The sequence below is a fragment of the Jaculus jaculus genome, chromosome 4 (genome assembly GCF_020740685.1).
Source record: "Jaculus jaculus isolate mJacJac1 chromosome 4, mJacJac1.mat.Y.cur, whole genome shotgun sequence".
In the NCBI taxonomy this organism is placed as follows: domain Eukaryota; kingdom Metazoa; phylum Chordata; class Mammalia; order Rodentia; family Dipodidae; genus Jaculus; species Jaculus jaculus.
In genome coordinates this window covers 34,232,810-34,253,093 of record NC_059105.1, presented here as the reverse complement: position 1 = coordinate 34,253,093, position 20,284 = coordinate 34,232,810, and the positions used below count along the sequence as shown (strand labels likewise).

General features: G+C 46.0%; 1 protein-coding gene across 2 annotated transcripts in view; it reads left to right on the top strand.

The window, feature by feature from the left end:
• The window catches only part of Nrp2 (neuropilin 2), a 123,515-nt gene extending 103,604 nt beyond the window's left edge, over positions 1–19,911 (top strand). For both annotated transcript variants that reach the window (XM_004653555.2, XM_004653554.2), the window contains exons 16-17: positions 13,942–13,992; positions 16,550–19,911. In XM_004653555.2, the coding sequence (XP_004653612.1) occupies positions 13,942–13,992; positions 16,550–16,854 (356 nt within the window). In that variant the 3' untranslated portion in view covers positions 16,855–19,911. The remainder of the gene's footprint in view (positions 1–13,941; positions 13,993–16,549) is intronic.
• Positions 19,912–20,284: the final 373 nt, after the last annotated feature.

Sequence of the window (20,284 nt, the reverse complement as noted above, 5' to 3'; positions counted from 1 at the left end):
GTAACTTGGCCAAAGGACCCAATTTTTGCCAGGAGCATGCTTTTCTAGATCCCATCCAAGCCTAGACCCAGGAAACAGTGCTTTCAGAACTAAAACCTGCCTGAGTGCCGTTGAGAGAAGCCAGGATCCTGCTCTTTGGATCTCAGAAACCTGTCAGTACAGATGGCTCAGGGTGGATGTCATTACCTGGGCTCTGCAGGAGCATGAGCAGAATGGCCATGATCAGAGCGTTGTTTGTTCCTCCAGTGCCAAGCAGTAGTACCCATTTGGTCTCAATAACATTTGGCTTGCCTTAAAAACCATTTGTTCCCATTAGTAAAAGATAAAATGAAAGCCTCTCCTAAGTATTTATTTCAAGCAAAGACCCAGGCTCAGTCAACATTTTCCTTTGATGACCGGGGACCAGAGTTGCCAGGTGGAATTAAATTAGCAAGAATTCAGGCTTTGTTAACATTACTAATGTCTTTGGAGCCACTTTTGGAAGGTATCCCACTTTCCTTCTGGTGCCAAGCTTTATTTGAGGGGTGCTCTTTCTCCTGGAAAAGGACAAAGACTGCTAGGGTTCCAGTCTTACATGTTGCACAACACTGTTACCAGTAAACAATCCTGAGTACGTCTCAGATTTAGCCGAAGCATAAATCTTTCGGAAATTATGTTTCCCCGAATCACATGTACCAGATGCCAAGGGCCAGCGTGTTCTGGTTTTGCTCCTACCTGGTCCATTCTGACGGTATTTGCTTCAGCCACGGACCTCCTGGCCCAGATAATCCAAGCCCAGCCAAGCAAGTGTGGTGTGGAGTTTGTTTTCCTCACGGCGCGTCACTGCCTCAGCAGTTGTTTTGTCCAAACACTGTGGCCCCTTTGTAATCTGTGATGAAAAGAGCTTCATTTGGAAGTTTTGATTTGTCTGCATTGTAGGCTGCACATCTGAGGCAAGCTGCAGACGGGTAGGTGCGGGCGTGTGTTTTCCTCTTTAATTGCGCAGAGCACCGGGGATCTCACAGCTGTAATTTACCTTTCATCCACTTCAGTGATGGCCCAAAGAAAACACCAAACAAATCCAGCCAGAGAAAAAGGAGAGAAGGGAACGCCAGCTGATGAGTTTACAATCTGCAGGGGGTGGGGACTTGCCTTCTGCAAACAAGTGTGAAGCTAGGAATCGTGCAGGACTGGATTAAGCCTCCTGTCAGTCAGGTATGCGTGAGCATGATGGGGTCAGCTGGGACCAGATACTGGCCCCCTAAAGAGACATCAGGCCGCAGACCTCAGCCAGAATGCATGCGCACTGTCTCCTTGGAGGTGTCCTGTTTGGCACCAGACCTAACTGGAAATGTACAAAACTTGGGAAATCTCCCCAACCCCAGTCAGCAATGCTTGGAGCAACGGTGAACCTAGGAGCTTCCGGTGACTAGCAGAAGCCACTCTGGCCACAAGTCCTATAAGCTGGAGGCCTGTAAACATCTTATCTTCTGGGCAAACTTACTGCTGTAGGGATTTTTTTTTTTTCATTGACCTCAAAGAGCCCAAACTACTTATAATGCATAATAGCAACCTGATGTAAATTCCCATTGGCACTGGACCGAGAAATGAGAAGTCTGAAGAGTCAGAAACAGAAATCCTCGAGGCAGCACCTGGCGTTGGGTGGGAAACACTGCCAGAGTGCTTACTGGAACTGAACAAGGTTGTCGGGGAAGGTTTTAAGATAGTGCCTGTCTCGGTGAGCTAGCTTCCTCCCTTCCCTTACTGTAGCTCCCCTCCCCTCCCCCCTCCTCCTCTCCCACAAGTTAGACATGACTACACTTTCAAAATGCACAAAGTCCTTTTTTACCGCTGACCAGGCACACCCCCCCACCCCAGCAGTGGCGGGATGTCACTTCTTCATACCTTTATATCCTTATGTTCAGATGAAATTTTGTGATTTACCTTGCCTGGGGCTTGTGTTTTTTACATACACAGTGACACTGTGTCTCTTCTTTTTACTGGCTTCTTTTCACTTGACAGCTTTGAGGATACCTCAGCGCATGGTATCAACTTCACGCCATCTCTGCTGTGGCATAGTGTTCCGTGCCATGCAATCCGCCATTGTTTATTACCTGCTTCCTCCTTCACTCATGGGAACTCCCATTCTATCTGGGTTCTGTTTGGTTTTCTACTGTTATAAGCAATACTATCATGAACACCCTAGAAACTGACTTTTTGGTCATATGTTTCTCTATGATAGAATTTCTAGGTTAAAGGCGTTCCTATTTTCATCTTTAAAAAAAAAAAAGAAAAAGGGCTGGAGAGATGGCTTAGTGGTTAAGGCACTTGCCTATGAACCCAAAGCCTAAGGATCCAGGTTCAATTCTCCAGGTCCCACGTTAGCCAGCTGCACATCGTGACACATGCATCTGGAGTTCGTTTGCAGTGGCTAGAGGCCCTGGTGCACCCATTCTCTCTCTCTCTCTCTCTCTCTTTCTGTATTTAATAAATAAATAAAACAATTTAAAAAAAAAACAGAGGGTTGAGGGCTGGAGAGATGGCTTAGCAGTTAAGGCATTTGCTTGCATAGCCTAAGGACCCAGGTTCAATTCCCCAGTACTCATGTAAGCCAGATGCACAAGTTGGCACGTGCATCTGGAGTTCACTTGCAGTGGCTAGAGGCCCTATTGTGCCCACTGTCTTTCTGTCTGCCTCTTCTTCTCTCTTCTCCTCTCAAATAAATAATATTTTTTAAAAAACAGTACAAATAAATGGCAGAGGTTTACTCCTTAAAAGAACCTGTTTCCACATTCCATTTGAGAGAATATCAGAAACTAGGAGACATCCTGAATTGCTGTCCCCTGCTACATTCCCACAAGCTGCTCATCTCTGAACTCTGTCTAAAGTTGGTATTTGCAAGAGAAGACCCTGGACAACTTTAGCTGAAAGTAATTTGAAACATTTTAACATTCCATCGTAGATTGGTGGAGGGCAAAAACGATTTCAAAGTAGAAGAGGGTCTAGTTGGAAAGGAGAAGGGGCTCAGTGGAAGGGGGATGAGAGAAGGAAACAAGAGAAGACAATGGGAGGGAATTACCAAAATACACTAGGTACGTGTATGAAAATTGTCAATTAAAAAAAGTTAATTTTTAGCCGGGTGTGATGGCATATGCCTTTAATCCTAGCACTCGGGAGGCAGAGGTAGGAGGATCACCATGAGGTTGAGGTCACTCTGAGACCACATAGTGAATGCCAGGTCAGCCTGGGCCAAAGTGAGACCCTACCTTGAAAAAAAAAAAAAAAAAAAACTTAATTTTTTTTTTTAACTTCCAACCGGTGGAAAGTACAGACCTGGCTATAAGTGCAGCTGTGGCACAGGAGTTAATTCTGCCCCTGGGTTCAGTAGACAGAATCCTGTTCTCCATGATTAATGAGTTCTACTTGATTTCTCCAAAGAGTGAGGGCCTGTTCTGTGCCTCGCTGTTACTTCAAATGTTTTCCTCGAAAACATTCATGTAAGAAGACATCCCTTAAGGTCATTATGCTGTAGACCAAATGATCCAGGTAGACCCACATTCCAAGAGAAAGTGTTCTATCTTTGGGAGCCCCCATCCTAGCTCTGAGAGGAGCAGTCATTGTAGGCTAAGAGGATGCACCCTGCTCCCTTTCAAGGAGGCTCAGGGTTATGGCCGTGAAGGAGAGGTACCGACAGCAGCAAGGGTGTTCTCTGGTGGGATGTTTCTACCCAATGCATAGGCAAATCTGCTAGCCCCGCAAGTCTCCAGAAAGAATAGTTGCAATAGGAGAAGCCGAGAGACCTGAGTCCAAGACTAATGAGAGGAGAGACAACAGCGTCATAGTAATGGGACTGAGTGTAATGGGTAGTGCCCAGGGCCCTGGGTAGGCTTTGTGGACTTTGTCTTACCTGCCAGAAATCTAGGGCTGTGGCCTCACAGGCATGGGACCTGAGTGTGTAACTCAGGTAAGAAAGCATCCTGAGTGTGCGGTCTGATGGGCTTGGGATGTGAACCCCCACACACAATACCTTGCTTTTGTTGTCTCTGTGTAATGGCTCACAATTGAACCCTTTTCATATCATTAACTAACATTCCCCAAAGCAAAGGTTCTGATCCAGAGCTGGGATGAGAGTCTACTAGGCCTTGGCATTCAACAGTAGCAATTTCTTACTCATTACTAGGATGCCTGAATCAGGGTTCTCTGTGACCTGTTAACTGCCAGTTCTGGTGTTGATGGGAGTATGGAGAGCAATTTGAACTGTAGATGCCAGGCATGTGGTGGCACAAGCCTTTAATCCCAGCATTTAGAGGCAGAGGTAGGAGGATTGCTCTGAGTACAAGGCAACCTGAGATTACATAGTGAATTCCAGGTCAACCTGGGCTACAGTGAGGCCTTACCTAAAAAAAAAAAAAAAAAGATCCAAGCGTGGTGGCGCACACCTTTAATCCCAGCACTCGGGAGGTAGGAGGATTGCCATGAGTTCAAGGCCAACCTGAGAATACAGAGTGAATTCCAGGTCAGCTTGGACTAGAGTGAGACCCTACCTCGAAAAACCAAAACAAGAAAAAAAGAAGCCTGAATCAGAGGTGCCCTTGACCAAAATCTTGTTCTTAGCTGGCCTATTAGTTATTGAGGCTTCTTTTTGTGTTTTCTCATTACTGAGCTGGGAGAGGGGACATGAGGATGGGGAGGGGTTGGTGTACACCTCTCCATTGCTTCTTTAGCAAAATCCCAACATTTGCATTTGAGGGAAGGAGGGTAACCATTAGGACCTAGACCAGGCCCAAAATGGACCTGTCAAAGGAACCCCAGAGGTGCCATATTAATCCAGGCCAACCATAGACCAAAAGTGTGAGTCGGGGGCTGGAGAGATGGCTTAGCGGTTAAGTGCTTGCCTGTGAAGCCTAAGGACCCCGGTTCGAGGCTTGGTTCCCCAGGTCCCACGTTAGCCAGATGCACAAGGGGGTGCACGTGTCTGGAGTTCGTTTGCAGAGGCTGGAAGCCCTGACGCGCCCATTCTCTCTCTCTCCCTCTATCTGTGTCTGTCGCTCTCAAATAAATAAATAAATAATTTTTTTTAAAAAAAGTGTGAGTCCACCAGTCGTAGTGTTCACAGGAAGCTGGGGAGGGGGTGCCTTATCACCTTCTAGCTCTGCAGTTCCAGAATGGACAGCCCTGATACCCATTTCCCCAAGAAGGACTTGGTATACACCCACCTTCGTGCCAGATACAGTTCATCTTCAAACCAGTCCCTCCCCCTTCTGCAGCTTCCCCTGCCATAGTGGTCTCCTGCTCTGGAATCTTTCTACTCTCTCTACTCTTCTTCCACTAAAGCCTGCTCTCAGAACACAAGAGGCCAGGCTCCTTCACTCCTATTGCTTAATTGGCCACTCTGAAGAAATGCAACTTCATGGGAGACCAACTCTAAAGCCAGCAGCATCATTCGATTATAATTACAGTTGTTGGCATCAGCAAGCACCTAGGGAAAATTATCTTCTGAATGGGTTAGAGTGGTATCTTTCTGACCTCTATAAAATCATATCACTGAGTCATTCATTCTTGTGTGATTAAACAGAGCCCAACATTTAAGTATTGTAAATTGTCTTGGTATCATGCATGAGTGGGAACAGAGGTAGGTTTTTTTTCCTTAAAAACAAAACAAAACAACAACAACAAAACCCTGCAAAGCAAGAAGGCCAACCTTCTTACGAGATACTTTTTCATAATGGACGTTGATACGGTTTTGATTCTTCAACTCCATCCTCTCAGTTGAACAAGGATGGACTAAACCACTCCACCCCAATGGTGTTTCTTGTATATGCACAGTTATAATTTGGACATAAAATGTCCCCAACAGCTCATGTGCTGAAGGCTTGGTCCACAGTTGGCAGAGAAGTACTTGGATAATTAGGATGCTGACTTCATCGCCAAGTTGAGCAACCACTGATAAGTTGCGTGCTGAATGGGTGATTAGCATACGGGACCTTGTGGGAGACAGTAGGTCCCTGTGGGTGGCTTTCCTGGCTTGCTTGTTCTCTGCTTCCCAGCACCCACCCCAGGGTGAGGAGCTTTGGTCTGTTTTTCCCTTCTCATCATGTTCTGCCTCACTGCAGGCCCATAGTGATTGGGTCTAGTGGCTACAGAGAGAAAGCATGGGCCAAAACGAACTTTTTGTCCTGTAAGTTGCTTTTCTTGGGTCTTTTGTCCTTGTGATGATAAACTCACTGACACGGTCCCTCTTCAATACTGGACCTCTGTGAAATGAGGAAACACAAAGTCCACTAGGAAAACTTTCCTGAGATGTAAACCTAGATCTCAAGGAAAAATATTCATTGGGGGGGGGGCATGGCATTTAGTCCCTGACATTTTCTGCGTCATCCCTTTCTTCATACCTGAACAGAGAGTATCCAACTGAGAAATACAATGGGCCTATCTCTCGTTGGCACACATGCTTTTGGAGAGGGGGCCTATCGAGATTTTCAAAGACTTGGGATTTTAAATAAATAGAAAATGTTCTTCCCTTAGTATTACTGGGTCGGTCGGTTGGTTGGTTGGTTTCGGCTGCACAATTGTGGAGTCTATCTTTACAGCTACATGTTTCTCTGGCTGCATTTTTCTTATTTTCATGCCATTGTAAAGACGCAGTGGAGACTTTCTGGCCCCAGTTGCTTATCCGCCTCCACACTTGAATGTACTATTAGGTCATTTCACAGCCTTCTCACTTGAAGTCAGTATCTCTGGATCCTTTAGGTAAAAACTAGGAGGACATACTAAAACGTAAGAGCAAATAATAACTAAATTCAAAATCAAACTCAGAATAATACCAAACCCCTTTGTCTTGTGCTGATTGGAACCACATGAAACGTATTTGTTCCATAACCATACCTAGATTTGGCTACAGCCCACGAGATAACAGTCCATCATATGGGATCTTTTGGTAGGTTTCTATACTCAAGCCAAACTCAGCAAGGGATGAACGACTCTCAAGTAGCCTGACTTTCTAACAGAGATTTGGCAGTTTTGATCAACATCTGAACTTCTGGCTCCTTACTGCAACTGGGGATGAACAAACTGAATTAGGGAAATTAAGTGTGGTGGGGAGGGAGAACCTTAGCCAATACTAAATGTTAAAATGAATTATACATTTGGAAGTGCCAAGAAATATCTCCTTAGTCCTCCATTATTTCTGGTTTATTGAGATCTCAGTGTTGTGTTTCCTGCTGGGATGAAAACAGAATGGCTGGAAGAATTTTCTAAAACTGAATGACCTATGGCTTTCGCTGACTGGTGGAGGTTGTGGGGGGGCGGGGGGCACTCAAGAACTTGGAATCAAATTCAACAAAGGCTCTAAACAGCCTAGCATGTATCTAAATAAATCACAGGCCCCAAACAAGGTGTTGAAAGTCTACAGCTTGCCCTCAGTTCTACTGCGGATCTGTTGGGTGACTTAGTATATTTTTCTACCCTTCCTCCACTTCATCTTTAACGTAGAAGTGATAATACCCGGTGCCTGTGGGGAAATGAATGAGTCTAGAGATTTTCGGTGTTTATGAGGCTTCACTTGGATGCTCTCAAAGCTGCTGGAAGCTTGCTGGTCTCAGTCACCAGGCTATGACCAGTTTCCCATGAGGTTTTATCAGCCCAGCTTCAGTGAAGGGTGGAGGCTTCAATAAGGGTACAAGTTGCCCGTTTTATCAGTTCTTGAGTCTGCAGTTAATTGCACTAGGCCCTAAGCCAAACAAGCGCATTCTGAAAACTTGGTACTGAGTGGTTCCCATTTCCTTGTCCTTGTCTGTGCCTTCAGATACGTCCTTCCCGGAGCCGGGGTGACAGATGAAACAGTGGGCAGTGTAGCATGACAAAGCTCTTATGTTTTGAAGTCCCCTTGTGTACCTCGGCCAGTATCCCTCATTAGAAAGGCTAATGACTGGCCAGGGGAGATGACTCAGCAGTTACAGGCTTTGGCTTACAAAGCCCGTACCCAGGTTCAATTTCCCAGTGGCACGTGTGTCTAGAGTACGTTTGCAGTGGCAAGAGGCACTGGTGGACCCATATTCTCTCACTCCCTCATAAGTAAGAATACTTTTTTAAGGCTGATAGCTGAATTATGCCGGGAGGCTAGAACTGGTGGAGACTTTCACACCTGGAGGGAGACCCAAGAGGAGGGGCACATGTTCCCGCAGGTCCCATGCTGCCTTTTTTGCCCTTCAAGAGTGTCCCTGCCCCACATTCTGGATGGCAAACCTGGCCTCATTAACCCACTACTCAGTTTTGGCATGGAAGGGTCTCTTCAAAGAAAGCCAATGCATGTCAGTGTCCTAAAATGATCGCACAAAAGTGACCCACGAACAACTGTCTTAAATCATTTATTGAAAAGCAGCCCGTGGTTTGGAGCAGACTGCTAACTCCCCAGGCAAAAGTCTCCTTTTACAATGCACAAAGCACAACAGAGCGCTGTCAAGGCCGATAAACTCACAGTCGACCACGGTATAACAAGTGGTGAGAGTGAAGGTTGCAGATTTCCTGTAAGAAACTTCTGGAAAGCAAACTAATGAAGAAATGCTAACCCCAAAGCACCCTAATTTAAAAGAAGGAAGAAAATGGGGCTGAGAGGAGAGAGAGGTTGAGTGTGTGGACAGGTAGGCAGTGTTGGAAGGAGAAGGAAGGACTGTGGGAGAAGCATTCTTACAGGAGACCTAACTCACACTCCGTGGGGGTTTCCCAGCTGCAGGTTGAGTGTCCTGGGGGTGTTTCCCTGACAAGCATGTGTGGTCTCACAGCGCCAGGCAGCGTTCCAGAACCTTTGTGGAGAAACACATTTCCTTAGAGGAGGCTCTGTTTGTGGCGAAGCACGGCTGTTCACCATTTGCGCCACAGTGTTACAATCTGCCGAGCAAGACACTAGAACACTTGAGTCCTTCGGGATGAGGGGGGTCCTGGATCAGTCCACACAGCCACAGGAGATGGGCGAGACCTTGCGTCACTTTTGACCCTATTCCTACCGTCTCTTGATCCTACAAAAGTAAGGGAGCACAGTAGTGGTAGGAGGGGAGGGGATTGACAAAGGGACCCTTGGGCCTTAGATTTCCATCTCAACATGAAAATGACCAGGACTTTATTAGTTAGGAGGTTTTGTGCTAAGCTGTGGTTGCCTTGCCCACTTGCTTACTCTGTCTCTAAGTCCTCCCCAGCGCTCTGAGTTCGCCTCTTCCCATCACTGCTGTGGCTGGTCTTCAGCAGCCGGGATAGGGGTGGCAGAGGTCTACCTTGCATGTAGACCAATGCAAGGAGAAAGGTTTGTGGGGAGGCAAGGCAATCTCTTTGAATTACTAGGCAGGTCTGATACCAAGGAATGCCAGCAAAGTAAACAAGAGAGGAGTGTGGGGGGTGGAAAAGCTGGTGCTTCATGTTTGAAAGCATTCGAAACCTAACAGTTAACCAGATAAGGAACCAGAACTCCCTCAAGCCCACCTTGCAGCCGCCTGAATTCTGAAAGCATCCTCCTCTCCACTCCCTTACTTTCCTTCAGGATGGTGGCCCACGATCATTTGCCTAATCTCTTCCCTGGGCTTGGGCAGTGCATGGAGTCCCCTCCACAAATGACCTGCTCTCTTTTATGCTTCTCTGTCATCAGGGACTCTTTGTCTTGAAGGTAAACACCTGGACCCATACATCCTGATTTCCCTAAATCCTCAGTGCGTTTCTGGGTGGCTGGTAAACCCTCTTCATAAGTGATGGTTACTTAACTGCTTAGTAAAGGGTGCCCACTGAAGTATGGTGTGATTCAGCCTTCTCTTTCTGGGTGTTTCTGGTCATGGAAAATTTGAAGCCCCAAATTTCAGCTCATACATGAGAAAGAGTTCCCACCAAAACGATGGGTCGGTGATCCAAGCAAACGGCCAGACTGAGCACTCAGTCCACTAGGGTCCCAGAGAAGGCAGACATGTGGTTTCTGGTAGACTTGAACGCTAGTGGCAGTGCCCTGCCCACCCAGAAAAGTTGAATGAGAGTTTGCAGTCCCCATTAGCCCAATACAATTTGAATAGTCATGGGCCCAGGGTAGCCATTGCTTAAGTCCTTGAGAGATAGCAGTTGGGCTTTGGAGGCAGACTGGCCTGAAATTGGCTCTACCCTGGTACCCCTAAATAAGCACAAAGGTTGGAAGGGAAAGTCTAGTGGGTGGTAAGATCTATTCCCGATATATATCCTGTGAGGTGTGATTCATTCCCGTTATCACTAGTTGCTCCCACACTTACAAACACACTCTTCCACTGACGCAGTCTTGAAATGTTTGCTCCAAGTAGTTCCCCACTGAGACGAAATTCTAAGTCCTTGTCATCTCCTGAAGACATCTCCAGCCCGCCCCGAGCTTCCACAGCATCTGTGGCTACCACTTCCTGTTCTATGCACGTGCTGCCTGACTCTCTGCCTGGAAGTGCTGGCTCTGCCTCTTCCCCCTGCCGGTCATGAGAGCCAGCGCCTTTCCTGATCGACTTCCTCTTTCAGCTGCCCTGCCCCACCTTGCCATCTGTTTAAAACGCTAGAACTTCACAGTCCCCCCGCAAGAACTATATTCCTTCTTGCCAGCATCCAGAAGGACTAGGCTGAGAATCACCTAGGGGGCTCAGCAGAAGAGGAGAGTGGTCAGTGAAGGGAAGACGAGGCTTTTGAGGGAGAAATCTCTTAATCAAACACAGATATCGAGAATATGAGCAAAGGAGCTAGAGAAAATTGCTATCAAAGGAAAGTTGCTTTTTTGTAATGTTCCTTTTATTTGGGTTTTCCCCAGTGTGCTATTCTTACTTTAAGATTTGGTGAACAGATGCGCTTTTGAAAATGTTGATTAACTTATCCTTTTCTCGACCCCTTCCCACTCCCTCAAACTCCTGGGAACAGTGATTATACAGAACTCGAGTCAAGCTGCGCACGTGCTCCTCCTCACCTTAAGTGGCCTTTGATTCTCCAGGTGCAGATTCCTCAGCTGCGCTGAGCAATCGATTCCATTGAAATTTAGAAATGGGCCGGTGCCTGCGAAGTCATTTCGTCCAGTCCTCTGCCTCCCGAGACGAGAGGCTGTGAGCCCCTGGAATGAAATATTCTCTCAGTCATTACCATCCACTTACCAGCTTGCCTTCACCATCAGTACCACATCTGCCCCTTTCCAGCATATGGCCAGTGGTGCCCTCCATCTTCTTCACCCAGGGAGGTGGGCGGGGGGGGGGGGAAGATGGGGCAAGGTGACAGGATGGCTTCCAAGAATTCTTCTGCTGGTAGAGACCAAGTCCCTAATCCCTGCATGCAAGTATGGAATTTGGCCCAAAAGTCATTGGCAAAAGCCCCACAGTTCTTGTCTGAGTCTGAGTCATATGTTCTTTTTTTTTTTAATTTTATTTATTTATTTATTTGAGAGCGACAAACACAGAGAGAAAGACAGATAGAGGGAGAGAGAGAATGGGCGCGCCAGGGCTTCCAGCCTCTGCAAAGGAACTCCAGACGTGTGCGCCCCCTTGTGCATCTGGCTAACGTGGAACCTGGGGAACCGAGCCTCGAACTGGGGTCCTTAGGCTTCACAGGCAAGCACTTAACCACTAAGCCATCTCTCCAGCCCCATATGTTCTTTTTTAAAAAATATTTATTTATTTGCAAGCAGAGAGAGAGAGGAGATAGGCAGAAAGAGAATGGGCACTAGCCACTGCAAACTCCAGATGCATGTGCCACCTTGTGCATCTGGCTTATGTGGGGCCTGGGGAATTGAACCTGGGTCCTTTGGCTTTGCAGGCAAGCACCTTAACTGCTAAATCATCTCTCTCATATATCTATATCTATATCTATATCTATATATATATATATATATATTCTTATCTGATGTTCTGCATCTGTTAATCACGAGGATGTTAAGACACGTGAGCATCCCATCGAAACAATTAATTATCAGAAGTGTGACAGAGTTTTTTCTTTCCATGTTATTTTTATAAATAAGGTTATAAAAAACCTCTGGGTTGACTTTCACAAACTCAATTGGATCTCTGTGACAGACACCACCCGCCTCTTGTGGAATCATGTTCATATCTTCATTCCAAGGAAACAGCCGGCTTTGTAGAGGCCTGGAGGATAATATAGGAGATGGATATTGAGGTGGGAAAGCTGGCATGGCTGGCAGGTACCAGTTGCTATGCTAAAATCATGCCAGAAATGTGCTGGATTTATAAAGGGTTGGTGCCACATGGCATTGGTCCTTTCAAGTGGGGTCTTGGCAAGTTGTCCTGTGTGTCCCTAACTGGAGGCTAAAAGAATGAGAATGTGCTTGGCCAAGAATGGAGAAGACTTCTAACATCGCTAAAAGCACCACCTCCAGAGAAAGAGTGGCCTCCAGGAATGACAGTGACGGAGCTGTCCTCAGCTCAGCCTGAGCTCAAGGAGCTCTCCTGAGATGCAGCGCTGATGAGCAAGACAGTCTGTGTAGTCCAGGTCCCCTGCTTCCTCTCTTACAGCAATTTAGCTATTGGGTTTTGTTGTTGTTGTCTATTTTTATTTACTTATTTGAGAGCTACAGACAGAGAGAGAAAGAGGCAGAGAAAGAATGGGCACGAACTCCAGACGCATGTGGCTCCCCCACCTTGTACATCTGGCTAACATGGGTCCTGGGGAATTGAGCCTCAAACCAGGGTCCTTAGGCTTCACAGGCAAGCGCTTAACCGCTAAGCCATCTCTCTCTAAGCCCACTATTGGGGATTTTTAAGTGTCGTCTTCTCAGTTCGTCATGTAACTATGAGGTGAGCAATGTACAACAGGGCCACATACATTCACTTGGGCCATCTTGAGCTGAAGCCATGCAGGTCCTAGTTAACTTGAGACATATAAGAAAACAAGAAGATCCTGCTCTTTGTTACATATTTGATTTTCTTTAAGTGTTTTGCCATTGTAGATTGGCAATGCTCACTGCTCTGGTTTCTATAAGACCGACAGTATTGTGAATCAAAACACTGATAATGCTGTCCCCAAGTAATCAAAACAGAAACAAAATGTAGGCAGTGATAAAACTAGAAGGAGTCAGAGTAAATTAACTTAGCTCTATTCATGCCTGGGCCAGTCAGGTTGCATGTTCATGTTGGACCCGTTCTAAACTATGAAGAAATAGTGGGCAAAATAGCCTGGGAGAACAGACCAGCAATCCCAGCATAGATGCATGAAGGGGAACAAGCATGCTTCCCATTTCTGCTGTTCTATTAAACCATTTGATGACGCAGCGTGACTTCCTTCAATTACTGTGCGCTCACATGAAGTCTAGAGAACCCGGTGCTTTGAGTCCATGTAGTTGCATACATGTGGGGAGATGCGGTGTGCTATGCTAAGTCAACATTCTGTTTTTAAAGATTTTATTTTCATTTATTTATTTATTTATTTATTTATTTATTAGAGATGGGGGGGGTAGAGAGAGAATGGCCATCCCTGGGCCTCTAGCCACTACAAACAAACTCCAAATGTATGTGCCACCATGTGCATCTGTCTTATGTGGGACCTAGAAAACCGAAGCTGGGTCCTTGGGCTTCACAGGCATGCACCTTAATGGTTAAGCCATCTCTCCAGCCCCTAAGTCGACATTCTTGGAATGGCAAGTGATGGTGTTCATAACAGCCACTGATGGTATCTTAGGAAAGGTCAAACCTAAACTGGAAATGAGTAGAAGTGGCTATAAAGACACAAATGACAGGGGTTTCTTGGCATGGAAGGTGGGCCTTTCTTACTATTTCTATTCATCTGGTTGTTGTTGGAAGTAGAGACAGATCATTTCAGAAGACACGATCCAGGAGTGTACATGCTAAATGAGCTAGGAGTGGATGTGCTTCTCCAGCTGTTCACCACAATGCGGAGTGAATTTCACAAAATGCTGGGTCTTTGCTTGTTAGTTATGGTAATAGAAACTGTGACAACTCGGTTTGTTTGTTTTTCCTTTTGTTACAGTGGACATACCAGACATACATGGGGGAGAAGGCTATGAAGATGAAATTGATGGTGAGTAGTGCTATGATTTACCAGATAATCAGGAAATTCAACTTCAATTATAAAGATGTCAATTTGTAATGCCTGGACTATTGGAGGACCAGAATTTAGAACTATCAGTCACAAATGTAAGTGAAAAGAGCCCAGAGAAGAATGAAGAAACCATCATTTACTTTGTCATGGTCAAGTTTAGTGATTTAGAAGGTTTATTGAATTCCTCCTGCCTAATCTGAAACAGGCCTATTTCAGGCAACTTCCTCTATCAGTGGCCTTCAAATCTGGATAAACCCTTTAGAAGTGAAAAGTGAGCTTTTCTGTACCTGCCACTGCTTGAACCCTGTTACCTCCTTCCTAAAAGCCCTGAGTAATAATCAGAATGTGAAAACTCTCAGGTGACGGGGTATCTGGCTCCCAAACTTGTGGGGAACCTTTTATTTTTTACTACCTGGGACTCCAAATCCTGCTTACTGAAGACTTAGGGGTTTGTTCACCATTGCCATCTCCTATTTAAAAAACATATATATATTTCAAGCTTTATTTTTGCACTTCAAGTATATACACTGCAAAAGGCTGAAGGAAGAGCCCTAACCGGAGGGTGGTCGAGCAAAGTTCTGCCTTTGATGAGCACAGGTCTCCCTGGGCTTCTCTGAGTGCCAGGCCTAGCCTCTGAGAAACTCACCAGCAAGATTCTGCTCAAAGCACAACTTCAGACCAAGACTGAGGTATTTAAGAACAGTTTACAGAACAGCTGCTTTTAACCCGACCATAATCAAAAACTGCACGTGTCGTTATAGAAACTGGGGTGGCAAACCCAAACAGTACCTTGTTAGCTGGCTGCAGGCTCTCCCTGCAAAAGCCAGTCCAACTCTCCTTTTATGGGAAAAAGTGTACAACTGGCCCCATGGACAGCCTGCAATGGATCAAGCAGCCAAAACACTATAAAGAGGTACAAAGAGTGAGGGAGGAAGCTGCAGAAAGTCTCATTCCTATTCCTGTTTTAGCTGCCTGCTGACCCTCTCTGGAATGAGTTACCTGGTCACTTAGTTTCTTTAAACCAACGTGCGGGGTGGGGGTATAACTATGTATGTATTATATGTATATGTGTATATATATATATATATATATATATATATATATATTATGCATGTGTATATTATATATACCTGTCATTGCTTAAACCCTGTTACCTCCTCCCTAAAAGGCCTGAGTGAATGATCACAATGTGAAAACTCCCTCAGGTAATGGGGTATCTGGTTCCCAAGCTTGTGGGAAACCTTTCTTTTACTATCCAAGACTCCAAGTCCTGCTTACTGAAGACTTGGGGATTTGTTCACCATTGTCATCTGCTACTTTCATATTTCTTTCAAGCTTTATTTTTTCATATACTATTTATAATCACATCAAGGAAATGGTCCTGCAGTGGTCATGTCTTGGTCCCACATTGGACATGTAAGACACTCATTTCCTAAAACTGTTATGGTAGGGCCACCACTGGTTGTCTTCACCACAGAAATTTATTTTCTCAGGGTTTTCGAGGCTATAAATCCAACACTAAGGCCCCTTCTCAGGGCTGTAAGGAAGGCATCTCTCTCTGGTTTGTACATGACCATTTCCACATTTGCCCATGTCTGAATTTCTCCTTTTCATAAGGACACCAGCCAGATTGGATGAGAGCCTGGCCCAGTGACCTCATTTTCCCCAGATTCCTCCTATAACGACTTTCTCTCCCACTGAGACACTGAAGTACTAAGGACTTGAAAGTCAGCATGAATGGTCCATTTGTCCTAAAGCAGTTTTAAGAAGCTCTAGTAGCTGGAAAGAAAGTATTTGCTGCCTATGGCCAGGAATGCTAAGTGGAGAAGCTTGTCATAGGAAGAGTCCCAACATGATCCTTGGATTTAACTTGAAGCAGCTGCAAGTAAGGGATGAGGAGGCAAAGAAAGAAGGATGCCTGGAACATATGGCCACGCAGAAGGTTCTAGTAAAACTTGAGAGTTGGATATGTAACTCAGAGGTAGTATACCTACCTACCGTGCAAGAGACCCTGGGTTGATTCTCACTGCCCACCCCCCCCCTCCTTGCGCGCGCGCGCGCGCGCGCGCGCGCACACACACACACACACACACACACACCACTGAGCTTATATGATATAAGTCAAATTATTTAAACAGCAAATATCTATTTCTTTTTGTAGTCCCGGGGAATCAGACTTAGGCTCTCAAACATACTAGGCAAGTGCTCTACTGAGCTATATATATCACAATCCTTTATACATCAACCATTTGGACTTTGCTATGTCCCAGACACTAAGCACTTAACAAATACTAGCTCATTTGATCCTCTTAACAGCCCAGTGAGTGCTGTCAATTTTACTGTTATGCCCATTTTACAGCTGAGAAAATGGAATCAGAGAGAGGTTGAATCACTTGTTCAAAATGCTGGGCCGCAGCAGGGTTTCTGGCTGCCTGCCGCTCACCACGCTGCTCTAACGCGGCTCAGGGGTGGGGAAGCTCAGCTGTTTGGCCATGAAGTTGGCAGTGCCTACAACCTTGTGTGCTTTGTTTGACAGACGAGTACGACGGAGACTGGAGCAACTCTTCTTCCCCTACGTCAGGGGCAGGAAGCCCCTCGGCTGGCAAGGAGAAGAGCTGGCTGTACACCCTGGACCCCATCCTCATCACCATCATCGCCATGAGCTCGCTGGGCGTCCTCCTGGGGGCCACGTGCGCGGGGCTCCTGCTCTACTGCACCTGCTCCTACTCGGGCCTGAGCTCCCGCAGCTGCACCACCCTAGAGAACTACAACTTTGAGCTCTACGACGGCCTCAAGCACAAGGTCAAGATGAACCAGCAGAAGTGCTGCTCCGAGGCCTGACGGATTGCACGTGAATCGCATCTGACATTTCATTCCGGTGAGAGGGGCCAATGAAGATCACATTTGTTTTTCTCCCCCTTTGGAAACTGAATGCCATAATCTCGATCCAACCGATCCAGGATACTGAAGGTATGGACAGGACAGTCAGGCCAGTCTAGGGAGGAAAGGAGATGATGCGCAAAGGGGATTATTGCCCACCCAGGACTGTGGTGGCCGAGTTATTGCAGGAACAATGCCATGTTCTCTGCTGGGACTAGACAGGTGCTTATCTCTTTTTGGAGTCACGGTTCTCTTTTGTTTGTGGGTTTATGATTACTGTTGTATTTTATTTCTTTGGTCTGTGAGCAACTCAGAGGCAGAAGAGAGTAACTCTCCACCGGAGAAGTGATGCATTGATCACCAATCTCCGTCACCTTCTCTTTCTGATCAATCCCTGAAAAGCAAAGGGTCTTTTCAGTCTTTCCATCTTTAGAAATGAAACTTTGAGAGAGAGAGAAAAAAAAAAATAGAGCCACCCAGCTTATCCCATGCTTGGATGGTCTCACAGCTTAAGAGACTTGCTGTGGTGTGGCCAGGTTCTGCCAACCAACTCCAGGAGCTGCCGATCCCAGTCCTAGCATATTCAAGTAGGATGTTGTTGCCTTTAACTTTTTTTATCCAGGGGAAAATTGCCATTTTAGGGTCAGCTTGAACGGCTCTTTCTTATATACAGTTTGAAACAAACCAGAAAGGAAACTTTACACGTCAGAACCCATAGCCACGCGCCTCCCCCATGGTTAGAAACAGACTAGCCTTAAAGTGCTTTGTGACTAGGAGCCATTCGTTTATCTAGACCCAGAGTTTGTGGCTGTGGGGTGTCCTTTGAGGGGCCTCTGCTGGTGGTTTTGCCTTCTGTTTTCCCTCCTCTTTGTTCTTCTAACACACATATATAATCACATATGTGTACAGTGCACAAACACACACACACACACATTTTGCAGGTCTCTAAGTGCCAGAAAATACCACCATTTGGTATTCTCAGAAGCAGGGTTGGAAAGACCAGGCTCTTAGTCTGTTTCCTCCTGGCCAGTGGATGTAAAGGGGAATAGAGAGGAAGGTAAGGGGCCCGGCCTGTGTGTTCACGTGCTGGCAGAAGCTGCTCAGTGTGGATGGAGACACTTTGATGACTCAGTCTCCCAGATAGTTTAGTAACTGTATCTCCTTTGGGGAGTTGGTTACAACTCTTCAGGTGACTGAGAGCAAAGATGCAAATGAGCTGCTTCTATCCACAAGTCTTCAAATGCTGTAGACTACGCAGCTCACCCTACTGCTTCAATCCCAGAAAGAGTTCTTATTCGTACACATGTGCACGCGTATGCACACGTACATGCACACACACATACACACACAAAATAGTTTATCTGTTTTTTATTAAGTGCCTTGAAAATAAATGAAGAAAAATGTATTTTCCCTCTATGTAGGAATCATGAGTATCTTATAAGTTAAGGCATTCCTCCTTCTCTAACCCCAGTGGCTCCATTCCCCCCAACTCACTGCTGATCCCACCAGCGGAATGAGCCCTCTCCCTGGGGGTAGTCAGAGCGCTTTATGACTCTACAAAGGAAGGCATTCAGAACAGAATGAGACTGTATTAAGGAAAAGATTGTCCTCATAAGATCCAAATCTTGACTTTGTATTAACGCTTAAGGATTGCCTGTGTGCTGGAAATATGTTCCAAATCCAACCAGTATGCCCAGCTTATTGCATATCAGTGGTAAACTGACCGTTTTTTGCTGCTATGGTCACCCATGTTTTCATTTGTCATACACCCAGGTGGAAGGGTTAGGGTGAATGGAACTGGCTGGTTCCTTTAGATGTTAACTTATGAAAATACTAGTTCAGTTGGTAATGTCACAGTGTTTTGTATGCAGAGAAGGAACATTCATACCAACAGCTATTTATTCACATGTGTATGTGTGTGTGTGTGTCTTTGCGCGCCTTGAGTTCTCTGTATCTACTGTGTATGTGAGTGGTCACGTGGGACTCGGTGGTGTTGTGACTTTGACCCAAGCGTTACTGCTGATCTCAGCACTCGTTGGCACAGTGGTAGAGGTGAAAAGAAAAGCTGACAAGCTCCAAGGGCGTAGTGTTAAGGACCCTCCAAGCTAGGCCTACAGTAGAAGCAAGTCTGTAATTAGCTCACCCTCTTCTTGACTCCCATGCACCTCAGCATCCAGAAATCTGGACAGTACTAGGGACTTCCAGAAGTAGCCAGTGGAAGAAGAGATGTTCAAGAGCTCACTCTGGGAGCCCTGGCCCTTGCCTACTGGCTGGGTCCTTTTGCTATAATTCCCCAAAGACCAACCCTGTCTCTGGCCTGCAGTTCACCTCTAAGTGATACACAACTCAACCTGCATCCTTCAACAAAACCTACATCCATTTTCATGATTGGCTGACTTCAGGCCCCCAGTGGGCCCTGAGGGCTGAACAAAAAAGCAGGGTCCCCAGGGCTGTGTGTAGATACCTCATTGAGGCTGGAGGCTGCTCTGTGGTAAGCTGTGAAGAAGAACACTTGGGTCTGAGTCTAACTTGGCCAGAGGGACACCTTGGTGCATTGGTTATCTTCATCTGCAGGAAAGCTAGCTGACCTATCTCCTATCTTCCCTTTGGGAAGCCCAACTCACAGGATTGATCTCCTTTTTGCCTTGTACTGAACGACACGTTACCTCCATGCTCTCCCGGACTAGGTGGTCCACAGGGTTGCTTTCTGTCTTTGGTGGGGATGGGTGGTTGACAGGGGTGAGGGTCCAAGGACTGAGCACGAATGATAAAAAAAATAAAATAAAATAAAATAAAATAAAATAAGGGGAGAAGTTAAGCTGTCACAGTGCAGGTTAGCTTTTCCAGGGTTTGCAGTTGAAGTATTCAACCATTGGCTAGCTGAGCCAGGTCACGGGAACTTGAGAGCTTTTACTGTGATTCTTCAGTGTAAAAAAAATAAACAATGTCTAACTGTGTTTATATGATTTGTATAAAGCCTTTTTAAGATGACTATTTAAATAAACATTATGCCAGAGATATTTTCTGTATTGTCTTCATTGGAGACAAAGGGATTGAGGCTTCCGTCAACCAAATCCTCTCAGTGTGCTGGATTCTTTTCTGAGTCTCGGGGCTGAAAGTCTGTGTCCTGGGAAGCACCCTGTGTTAGTCAGCTTGGGCTCCTACAGCAGGATACCACAGAGGAGGTGACTTCCACACTTATTGCTCACAGTTCTGGAAGCTGAGAAGTAAGTGCAGGATCAAGATATCAACAGGCCCAGCGTCGGGTGAGAGCCCTCTTCCTGGCTTGTTGATAGCTACCTTCCCTCTTTGTGCTCTCTGGCCTTTCCATGGCAAAGAAATCTGTCTTCTTCCCATAAGAGCACTAATTCTAGGCTGGAGGGATGGCTTA